At 37.6% G+C, this 12,351-nt stretch overlaps 1 protein-coding gene across 4 annotated transcripts in view; it reads left to right on the plus strand.

Annotated features, from left to right (window-relative positions):
• The first annotated feature begins 4,975 nt into the window (after nucleotides 1–4,975).
• LOC143853510 (calmodulin-binding protein 60 B-like) overlaps nucleotides 4,976–12,351 on the plus strand; it is a 35,121-nt gene continuing 27,745 nt past the window's right edge. For 2 of the 4 annotated variants that reach the window (XM_077363303.1, XM_077363301.1), the window contains exons 1-3: nucleotides 4,976–5,579; nucleotides 5,829–5,895; nucleotides 6,191–6,246. In XM_077363303.1, the coding sequence (XP_077219418.1) occupies nucleotides 5,488–5,579; nucleotides 5,829–5,895; nucleotides 6,191–6,246 (215 nt within the window). In that variant the 5' untranslated portion in view covers nucleotides 4,976–5,487. Of the gene's footprint in view, nucleotides 5,580–5,828; nucleotides 5,964–6,190; nucleotides 6,247–12,351 lie in introns of all 4 variants that reach the window. The other 2 variants (XM_077363300.1, XM_077363304.1) reach the window with 2 other exon arrangements.

A 12,351-nucleotide genomic window follows, 5' to 3' on the forward strand; every position in this document is an offset into this window, starting at 1 on the left:
CATTTTTATAGCTAGGGTTGCCACCCTCCTCTAATCTCAGCCATCCATTTCATTCCCTTCTCATCTCAGCCATCCATCTCTCTCTTTTAGCCTTAATGCCCTCTTAGAAACCCTAAAACCTAGAATATTCTAATTGATCTAAGCCCTACACTTCACCTCTTTGATCTAATGGCATATGCTTGTGGCTTGTAGAGAAAGAAATGCAAGCTTCCAAAAATGCCCTCCTGAGAGGAGGATTTTACACTTTTATCAACATCCAATACCCCTTTTTTATTTGCTTTAATGGGCACCCATGCTCGGCTATCCCACCCCTTTTTTATAAAGAGAAACATATATTTGCCCTCTCTTTCTTCCATGGACAACCTTTTTTAGCGTACTTTCTACACTTAAAGGGGGGAAATGATATTGACAGAACCATATTTTGATTTTTGCACAAACTCGACTTGTCTTTTCTTCATGATATCCTCTTATAGGGCGCACCTTGGGAACGGTGATGACCATTGACGAATTTTTTGAACACCGAGACATGAAACAAGATGGGCTAGCGAAAATGCTATTTGGAGCTTAGTGGTACAAATGAGAGAACGTTAATACCAAAACTCACGGGTATTTTGTAACTCTTTCAATTTTTTGCGAAAATGAGATAGAGGATCAGGGCAATTGAACGGAGGATGCCAATGGGGTTCAAAGATCACCCAGGCTTTCAAACGATTTCCAAAATATATGGGAATGGGCATTTTTAGGGTTTTCGGATTTGATTTTTCAAAAATTTTGGGATTCGGTTCCAGGATCTCGACTCAACTTCGGGATTGGGATTTTATTCGATTTTGGGGAAAATGGTCCGGTCAAAATGGGGTTGTCTACAACCACAAAGAGATTTTATAAGTTTACAAACTTTACGTTCTTGACTTGGGACTGCAAATCCCTCAGGTTGTTCCATGTAAATTTCTTCTTCTAATTCTCCATTTAGGAAAGCGGTTTTAACATCCATTTGATGGATTTCTAAGTTATAGATAGCTGCTATAGCTATCAACATTCTTATTGTTGCAATCCTAGTTACAGGAGATTAGGGGTCAAAAAAATCTATCCCTTCTTTCTGTTTAAAACCTTTGGCTACTATAATCTAGCCTTAAATTTTTCTATAGATCCATCGGTTCTAAGTTTCTTTTTAAAAATCCATTTACAACCTATTGGTTTGCACCCATGAGGTAAATCCGTTAACTCCCATGTGCTATTTGACATAATAGATTCTATTTCACTATTTATAGCTTCTTTCCAGAAGTTTGCATCCAAAGAAGACATAGCTTCCTTAAAAGTAGATGGATCATCTTCCACCAAGAAGGTATAAAAGTCAGAGCCAAAGTTAGTAGCTTTCTTTGCTCTTAGACTTCTTCTAGGTTCTATCTCTAGGTTACCTTCTTCTCTACCTCTTTTTCTTCCTTTAGGTTCTTGGTTTTTTATTTGAGGAATACCATGAAGTAGATGCAACTTCTGTTTGAGGTATTAGAGATTGACTCACACTAGTTTGTTTAAGAGGAAACACATCCTCAAAAAATTCTGCATCTCTAGACTCTAATATAGTGTTTACATCTATGAAATTATGTTCAGATTTTACCACCAGAAATCTATAAGCTGCACTATTTTGTGCATACCCTATGAATACACAATCCAATGTTTTAGATCCTAACTTTGTTTTCTTAGGGGGAGGTAAGCTTACTTTAGCTAAACACCCCCACACTTTTAGGTATTTAAGACTTGGTTTTCTACATTTCCATAACTCGAATGGAGTTCCATTTTCATTTTTATAGGGTATTTTGTTTAGTATATGACAAGCTGATAACAAGGCTTCCCCCCACATGTTGAGTGGTACCCCTGAACTAGTTAGCATGGCATTTACCATGTCAATTAGAGTCCTATTTTTTCTTTCTGCAACTCCATTTTGTTGTGGAGAATAAGGTGCCGTCACCTCATGAATAATTCCATATTTTCTACAATATTCAGAAAATTCATTTGAGGTGTATTCACCACCTCGATCTGATCTAAGTATTTTAATTCTTTTTTCTAACTGATTTTCCACTTCAGTTTTATAGGTTATAAATTTTTCTAAAGCTTCATCTTTAGATTTAAGAAGATATACCATTGCAAATTTTGATTTATCATCTATGAAGGTAATAAAATATTTATTTCCTCCTCTAGTAATAGTGTTCTTTAGGTCGCAAACATCACTATGTACTAGTCCTAGAATTTCTGAATTTCTTTCTATTGATTTAAATGGTTTTTTGCTAAATTTTGATTGAACACATATTTGACACGGCTCATGCTCTTCGGGACTAGGCTTGGGTGTGGTCAATAATACATAGGCAATTTTAAGAGTTGAAAGCCAAAAGAATAAGCGTTGTTGCCAACGCTTGAAGTTCAATCCGTTAAACTTCTCTGGACGAGTGTAATCTTCACCGGCCATGTTGAACTAATCCAATAATCTATCTTAAGTTTAAGTTTGTTGGAAATAATTTTGGGGTCAAGTAGATTAGTTCAACAAAACTAGTGATATATTTAATTGAAATGAAATAAATAAAGGATTACCTTTGATGATCCCGAATGTAAACCGCAAATCCGTAAGCAAGGATCAAAGAAAATATGTAAGAGAATAAAAAAAAAAGTTTAGTGGTAGAGGCACGTTACAGAGTAACGCTACCCTTAAGATAGATTATCGCCCCCACCACGAACGGTATGCAATCGAGTTCTTTTACGACCTATCTCCAGGATACAACACCACTATTTTTGTCGTTGACGGTGTGCACGCACCGGCTCGGACCTTGCGAACAGTGATTGATGCCGAACAAATTTGCCCAAATGAAATACAAGTTACGAAGTTTTCCAAAGCATGAAACTTGTAAACATAATCCAAAAAACACCCAGTAGAAGAAATGAGACAGTCGTTTTTCATGTATTTAGAGAAGTGTCTCCACACTTTCTTTATACACTTGCTCATTTGTGCCGTTATACAACGGTCACAAAGGTATTGCAAACGACACATCCTATAAGAGAAAGGAACTGTAAACCATTAAAATAATGAAATGAGAAAACGTATAATAATCAAAACGGAATAAAATATTAAATGGTATTCAAAGCATCATTGAAAAGATACCACTGTTTGAATTTTTATTCACAAAAGACAAAATAACATTTAATATATTAAATGCTTAAAATTTCATTAAAAATTCCAACATGATTCTTCCAAGAAGTGGAAAGGTCTGCACTTCTTGGAAGGGTCTGCACTAATTCCAAGCAAAAAATAAGGCTATGCGTCTCTACATCCAATCTGCCCACTAATTCATTACTTGACCACTAATTCTACAAAGCCTTGACCATTGAGCTAGAGGCTCAATCCCTAAAAGAGGGGTTCAACACGAGGACCATCCAGGAGGTCATCCATCATAGTACTACTCTCGTCCAAGCACGCTTAAGTCCAGCCTCCATTTACTAAAATGCCCATCAAGACGATGTGATTGATGGATTTTCAATGCAAGGGTTGTTAAGCTCTTTGGCTAAGATTGTTGTTAGAATAACTCAAACATCTGTAAGAAAATGATACAAATTTATTTTGCGATAAGGATCAAGTTTTTCTCAGCAGAGCAAGCACATCATGATCAAGTATCAGTTCATTTAAGACTTGCTCAGAGATGAAGTTATCAAAGTTTGGTTTTGCAAAGCTCATGATCAAGTTCGGGAATTTCCACAAAAAGCATTGAAGTTTGATACTTTCATCACAATGAAAAAGAAATTTGGCATGGAAGTGATCTAGCTTAGGTGGGCTATTGGAATTCTAAGCTTGACCAGCTGACCACACCCTCTTTTTGAACTTTTACATGCTTGGAGCTTTCCACCTTCTCCATTGAACCTTGCTAGCTACAGTGGGAATTTGCTATATTGAAAATTTACTCTCAATTCTCAATAAGAAAAATTACACGATTGAAAAAATCTTCAACCATTTTTTGAATCTTTTGTTTTTAATAAATCAAAATCACTCCTACCGTTTGTAATCTTACCAATTTTAATTTGTCATCTCTTTTGTATGATATATATAGTGTATCCCATGCTTGTTTTGCTGAAGTCATTACTGAAATTCACTCAAAGATAACTCCATCCATTGCTTGATAAACGAAGAATAGTGGCTTCTTGTCCTTCTTACAATTTTATTTCAACTCAATGCTTGATCCTTTGGTTCTTTAAAGTTAGTCTCAACATTATCTCTCATCGATCTTGAGATCTATATAACATGTTCATTTATGCTTTGTTGACTTAAATTTTTGTTGTTGGATTGAATAGGTTAATGTTCCAACATGTTGCTGAAAGGCATGATTCACCTTCAACCTTGCTCTGATATCACTTTAATGGAATGAAAACTAACTAGATGGAAGGAGAAGATGAGATTTAAGAGAAGAAACTTATTCTCTTGATGCCAAACACATAAAAAGCAAAGGCCATGTAGTTTTCCACTCAAAAGATGTCAAATTTTACTAAAATGGTTTGTAGTAGAAGATCATAAAAGGCACAAATTATAGCCTTCATTTAAAATTCGAGTAGACACTTCTTAACTATACTTAGTTTTCCTAGGTATCACTAACACACTATCAAATGTAAAATATTTTTTTGCCCGGGATTTATCTAGGAATCAGAGCGCACCTAGAATATTATTGATATAATAAAAGAAGTAAACATGCCGCACCTTACCTCAAAACCAAAATAAAAAGAAAAATACTTACTATGAATACTAGGGATGCCCGGAGAGTCGCATCTTAAAGTGCCTCTAGCCCTTCTAGGAAGGTCCTACCACTATCATTATGCATGATATATTTTCTTCTCTTTTACAAGCAAAATTAGCTAAAGAGTCCGGAACTTGATTAGCTTCTCATACTTTTGGCACCACTCTAACATCAAAGTTTGAAGCTCCAGCCAATAATATTTAATAGACCGTGGGGGAAACAAAACAAGAGAAATGATCTTCCATTCATATTTTTGGGATTTGCTAGCGTCTATCGCAGTAGGCACTTTTTTGGGCCTTCCCCAGTTCCACTCCCACGTCCACTTGCAGCAATAACCACCCTAATTTCTCAGCACCTTCTCTGCAACTTCCTCCACCTTCCATTTCCAATTAACATGTTTCTTTTTCTCCTCTTTAACCCCCTTTTTTTTTTCCTACCCCTTATGTCCTAAATTTGCACTTTCAGAGAATCTCAGATTCGGAATGTTCTCTTGTTATTCTCAAATGATTTATTTTGGATTTTGTTGACTGACCGTATTCGGCTTTTGATTTGTTTTTTTGGTGTTTTTGTTTTGTACCTTTTATCAAATGATATGAAGCTTCTAATGTTCTTCTTCTCCTTCAGCTGTTTCCGCACTAGTGCAGATCGAGATGTCACTATAAATTAACTAGGGTTTGAGCTTCAGAAAGTGTGATTTGGAGTTTCATTTTGAAGCTCTCTGATGACGATTGAAAGGCATTTGGGTGAGAAATACAAAGGCAAAGATCCCGAGTTTCCGATTCGGGAATCAAAGCGACTTTGCTTGTCCCCAACGTGAGTAGTTTGGTAGCTAAAAGTAGGAAATATTGTTATTGTTAGTGGAAATTAGGGTTATGTTTTCCTTGTATAGGTTTTTGAATTGGGTAGTGATAAATTCCTCATCTTTTCTTCCCTGGTCAGCCCCTTCTAGTGTATTTATGATTCTCTTTTTAGACTAAACGGGGGGTGGAGGAGAGGAAAAGGGGGCGAACTTATCATTCCCCGAAATCCACTTTTGAATTTCCTGTTTTGTGGGTTTTGCAGTGCTGCAGTTTCCAAAGTGGATGTGTTGGTGGAAAACCGTTGGGTTGAAAGTTTTCTTCGGAATTTGGTATCTGAAAACTCAACTCAATTTCGTTATTCTCTCTCTCTTTAATGATATTCCCACCCCCTTTTTACGTACGTTCTACACTTTTGTAATGTATAAATTTGTAGCTTTTAAATACGCTTCCTTACATCCTATTAATAACCATATAATTTCCTTTTATAATCTTTGATATTTCACGTGATATAAGGTACAATTTCCAATGATCTTGGAAATTTTTACTGAAGTAGATTATTTTTTCTGACCCAACTCTTCCTATTTTAGAGTGGATTTTGTTTTGTATTTTTTTTTTCTTAATTAGGTGCGAGAATCGGTGGAAGGTGCATTCCAACGCTTGATAGACGACTCAAATCCTAGGTGAGAGTTATTTAGTTTTGTCAAATTTTAGTAGTTGTTTCCATAGCTACAAATTAATCTCCCATGAGGCAATTGTGTGCTAAAGTATAAATGATTAAATAACACCAACTCTAACTGCTTAAGCTTTAGGAGTAATTGATTGTTTCACATGGTACACGAGCAATTGTCCCATGGTAGGTCCTGGGTTCAAAACCCAACAAGTCCTTGATATTAAAAATCCATGTGTATGACCAACCCAAAAGAGGGGTCACATGTACCACTTGTACGGACCCAAAAAGAGAGGCCATATGAGAGGGAGTGTTAAAAGTATAAATGATTAAATAACTAACTCTAACAACTTAAGCTTTTGGAGTAATTGGCTGTTTCACATTGTGTGTGTTATTTTATTTTATTTTATTTGCAACGCGTATGTCTACTTAGCCATATTGTTCAGTAGGGCGTCTTGAATTCAACCCAGTTGGGGTCCGAATTACTGTGTGCACCCTGGATCGGCCCGTTTGGCCCGGCCATTTTAAGTGATCTCAGCCCGACTAGAATAAGTTTTGTCCTGCTTTATATAAAGGGGTGTTAGGGCTTATTTTTGTTTCTTGTCCTTGAGAAGTGGGTTGAGGGCTCAAAAGGGGAAAATGGGTGTATTAAGGTTTCTTGTGGGTTTCGTGAGAATACCGATCTTCTCTTGTAATCTCTTGTTCTTATAGTGGATTTTCTCGTCGCCTTTGCCATGGTTGTAGGCTTTGCCGAACCACGTAAATCTTTGTGTCTTTGTGCGTTTGCTTGTGTTTGGTTCATTTATTTTGCCTTGCCATTTAAATTGCAGATTGCTATTGAAGAGGGGTTTTTCAGAACACATTCTATTTTTCTGAATAGAAACCAACAAAAAGCATGGAAGAAAAGTTATGCGCATGTGTTTGCCAGATTAAGATGAGAGTTCAACTTCAATACAATATTGTTTTTTTTTTCAACAATTTTGAATTTTTCGCTAGATTTGCAAATAATATATTAGAAATTTGGGGTTGAGCCTCTTGCTCAATTGGTAAAGAGTATGTTCTTCGACCCTGAGGTCGGAGAGGTTCAAGGCAAGCTTACCAACCATATATATATAATATATATATGTATGAGAGAACGGTTTCTACACACAAGTGTAGATAAGTTATCTACATACTGGCTTAAAATACAGTGGAGGGCATATTGTTTGGGTGATCCAAACCATTCATTTGATTGGCCCTCACATAGATAGGGTGTCCACAAAAAATCAGCTTCATAGGATCATCCCAACCCTACGATCTGTGGAGGTAAAATGGACGTGTATAAACCTTCAAAAATCTGTCCATTTTTTACCTCCACGGTTCGAAGGGTTAGAATGATCCTATGAAGCTGATTTTTTGGGCACACCCTATCTATGTGAGGGCCCATCAAATGAATGCTGTGGATCACCCAAACAATGTGGGCCCTCACTTGATTTTAAGCTAGTGTGTAGAAACTGTTCTCTCTCTCTCTCTCTTTCTCTCTCTCTCTCTCTCTATATATATATATATATATATATATATACACACACACACACACACTCAGAGTAAAGTGTTCATGCACTCGAGTGCAGATAACTTATCTGCACTCTTGTGCACGAACACTTTACTCATATATATATATATATATATATATATATATATATATATAGTTCTCTACGCACTAGCTTAAAATACAGTGGGGGCCCACATTGTTTGGGTGATCCAAGCCATCCATTTTAAAGGCCCTAACATAGATAGGGTGTCTACAAAAAATCAGATCCATAGGATCATCCCAACCCTACAATTTGTGGAGGTAAAATGGATGTCTTTAAACCTTCACAAATTAGTCCATTTTTTGCCTCCACAGTTCGAATGGTTAGGATGATCCTATGGATCTGTTTTTTTATGAACACCCTATCTATGTGAGGGCCTTAAAAATGAATGGTTTGGATCACCCAAATAATGTGGCCCCCACTGTATTTTAAGCTAGTGTGTAGATAACTTATCTACACACATGTGTAGGAACCGTTTTCTCATACACACACACACACACACACACACACACACACACACACTAGTATTCTGGACCCATGCTATACATGGGCGTAAACTAAGAGACCCTACCCTATCAAAAGGAGGTGTAAAATGGTGGGTTCAACCCTAGTGCATATGTTCGGGTACATATGGTTGGCTCATCTATTCATAACATTAGAGGTAAAATTGTGGGCCCCTCACGTGCTAGGAATAGTTATAAAATTAAAGTGGTGAGACCCAAGCTATCAAAAATGATGTGCAAAAGGTGGGCCCTGGGCTGACCTATTCATAACATTAGAGGTAAAATTGTGGGCCCTTCCCATGCTAGGAATGGTTATAAAATTCAAGTGGTAAGACCCAAACTATAAAAAATGATGTGCAAGAGGTGGACCCTATTCAATAAGAAAGCCCATGGAACATGTGAGGCCCATGCTATGAATTACGGACAAAGGGCTACAAAGTAGATAAACTAAGGAAAAAAGTACGAAGAAAATGTACCTTTATATGACAACTAAGGAAACAACTACAAAGAAAATGCATCAACATATGACAATTACGTGAATTCTTAAATTGCTTTTTCGCCAAAACAAACAAGAAGGCATGGTTTTTACCGTTCCCAAAAAGCACTCACGTGACCATTAAATACTAAAAGATAGAGCCATAATGAGTAGGGGCGGAAAAACTTTTCCAAAATTGCTTTCCTAGAAAGAGCGAATGACATTTTGGAAAGTTAGCTGCTTAGTATAGGTAAGTTACCTACACTAAGCAGAGAGAGAGAGAGAGAGAGAGAGAGAGAGAGAGAGAGAGAGAGAGAGAGAGAGAGAGAGAGAGAACATTTCCTACACACTTGTGTAGGTAAGTTACCTACACACTAGCTTAAAATACAGTGGGGGCCCACATTGTTTGGGTGATCCAAACAATTCATTTGAATAATCCTCACATAGATAGGGTGTCCACAAAAAATCAGATCCATAGGATCATCCTAACCACAAAAAATAGACTAATTTTTGAAGGTTTATACACGTCCATTTTACCTCCACAAATCGTACGGTTAGGATGATCCTATGGATCTGATTTTTTGTGGACACCCTATCTATGTGAGGATCATTCAAATGAATTGTTTGGATCACCCAAACAATGTGGGCCCCCACTGTATTTTAAGCTAGTGTGTAGATAACTTATCTACACATGTGTGTAGGAACCGTTCTCTCTCTCTCTCTCTCTCTCTCTCTATATATATATATATATATATATATATATATATATATATTTTAAGCTAGTGTGTAGGTAACTTACCTACACAAGTGTGTAGGAAATGTTCTCTCATATATATATAAATATATATATATATATATATATATATATATATATAAATATATATATATATAGGGAGAGAGAGAGAGAGAGAGAACGGTTCCTACACACATGTGTAGATAAGTTATCTACACACTAGCTTAAAATACAATGGGGGCCACATTATTTGGGTGATCCAAACCATTCATTTTTAAGGCCCTCACATAGATAGGGTGTCCACAAAAAATCAGATCCATAGGATCTTCCTAACCATTCGAACTGTGGAGGCAAAAATTGGACTAATTTGTGAAGGTTTAAAGACATCCATTTTACCTCCACAAATCGTAGGGTAGGGATGATCCTATGGATCTGATTTTTTGTAGACACCCTATCTATGTGAGGGTCTTTAAAATGGATGGCTTGGATCATTCAAACAATGTGGGCCCCCATTGTATTTTAAGCTAGTGTGTAGAGAACTCTCTACACATATGTGTAGGGACCGTTTTCTCATATATATATATATATATATATATATATATAGAGAGAGAGAGAGAGAGAGAGAGAGAGAGAGAGAGGAAAAGGATTGTACGCTCGAGCGTACCAAGCTCATGGTACGCTCGAGTGCCCCAATCACATGGGTCCCACATTTTTTGTGGTGATCCAAAGCATTCATTTGCAAGGCCCTATCATAGATAGGGTGTGTACCAAAAATCAGCTCCATTGAATCATCCTAACCCCTCCAAAAGTGGAGGGCAAAAATGGGCAGATTTGTGGTCTGTCCATTTTGCCCTCCACAAATAGATGAGTTAGGATGATCCTATGGAGCTGATTTTTGGTACACACCCTATATATGATAGGGCCTTTCAAACGAATGCTTTGGATCATCCTAACAAAGTGGGCACATATGTGATTGGGCACTCGAGCGTACCATAAGCTTGGTATGCTCGAGCGTACAATCCTTTTCCTCATATATATATATATATATATATATATATATATATATATATATATATATATAGAGAGAGAGAGAGAGAGAGAGAGAGAGAGAGAGAGAACGGTTTCTACACACAAGTATAGATAAGTTATCTACACACTAGCTTAAAATACAGTGGAGGACATATTGTTTGGAAGGATAGATAAGTTTTCTCATATATATATATATATATATATATGAGAAAAAGGTTTCTGCGCTCGAGCGCAGATAAGCTTATCTGCACTCGAGCACAGAAACAGGGGGCATTGGGGGGGGTTATCCTAAGCATTCATTTGGAAGGCCCCATCATGGATGAGGTGCCTACCAAAAATCAGCTCCATTGGATCACCATAGGGTGTCCATTTGTGGGGCAAAAAATGGATAGATACTGTCTGTCCACTATCTGCCCATTTTTTGGGCCCACAAATGGACACCTTAACGTGATCCAATGGAGCTAATTTTTTGTGGACATCCTATCCATGAAAGGGCCCATCAAATGAATGCTTTGGATCCCACCAAAAAATGTGGGCCTTCCCTGTTTCTGTGCTGCGCTCGAGCGTAGAAACCCTTCTCTCTCTCTCTCTCTTTATATATATATGGACGTCTAGAAAATGGGTCCATTTTGTGCTTGTACAGATCGAATGGTTAGGATGATTGTATGGAGATGGTTTGTTAGGAACATCCTATCTATGTCAGGTTTTATGAAATGAATGGGTTAATTGGATGAGTCAAATAACATGGGAGATGGTGTATTTATACTGGCTTGCTTATCTGAGCTATACCTCAGAAACCTCGCCCTCTATTATATATATATATATATATTATATTATATTATATATATATATATATATATATAGAGAGAGAGAGAGAGAGAGAAGGGTTGCTACGCTAGACCGCAGCTAGGCTTAGCTGCGCTCGAGCACACAAACAGGGGGGTGGGGCCATTTGGGGGGGGGGCTGATCCTAACCATTCATTTGGAAGGCTCCATCATGGATGGGGGGCCTACCAAAAATCAGGTCCATTGGATCACCTTAGGGTTACTATCTGTCCATTTTTGGCCCCACAAATGGACACCCATTGGTGATCCATTGGAGCTGATTTTTGGTGGACACCCTACCCATGAAGGGGCCCATCAAATGAATGGTTTGGATCCCACCCAAAATGTGGCCCCATCTTGTTTCTGTGCTCGAGCGCAGCAACTCTATACTCATATATATATATATGAGAAAAGTGTTTCTGCGCACATGCGTAGGGAGCTTCCTGCGCACAAGTGGCTTAAAAAGCCACCGATTGGTCACTTTTTGTGGACCTCGCAAAGGTGGACCCCCCATACGAACCAATCAGTGGCCTTTTAAGCCACTTGTGCCCAGGGAGCTCCCCGTGCACGTGCGCAGAAACACTTTCCCCCCCCTCTCTCTCTCTCTCTCTCTCTCTCTCTATATATATATATATATATATATATATATATATATATATATATATATATATATATATATATATATATATACAGAGAGAAAAGGATTGTATGCTCGAGCGTACCAAGCTTATGGTACACTCGAGTGCCCAATCACATGGGTCCCACATGTTTTGTGGTGATCCAAAGCATTCATTTGCAAGGCCCTATTATAGATAGGGTGTGTACTAAAAATCACCTCCATTGACTCATCCTAACCCCTCCAAAAGTGGAGGGCAAAAAGGGCAGATTTGTGGACAAACAGTGTCTGTCCATTTTGACCTCCACAAATGGATGGGTTAGGATGATCTTATGGAGCTGATTTTTGGTACACATCCCATCTATG

Source organism: Tasmannia lanceolata, unplaced genomic scaffold, assembly GCF_043159265.1.
Source record: "Tasmannia lanceolata isolate RefF3 unplaced genomic scaffold, GAP_Taslan_0.1 ptg000019l, whole genome shotgun sequence".
Taxonomy (NCBI): Eukaryota; Viridiplantae; Streptophyta; class Magnoliopsida; order Canellales; family Winteraceae; genus Tasmannia; species Tasmannia lanceolata.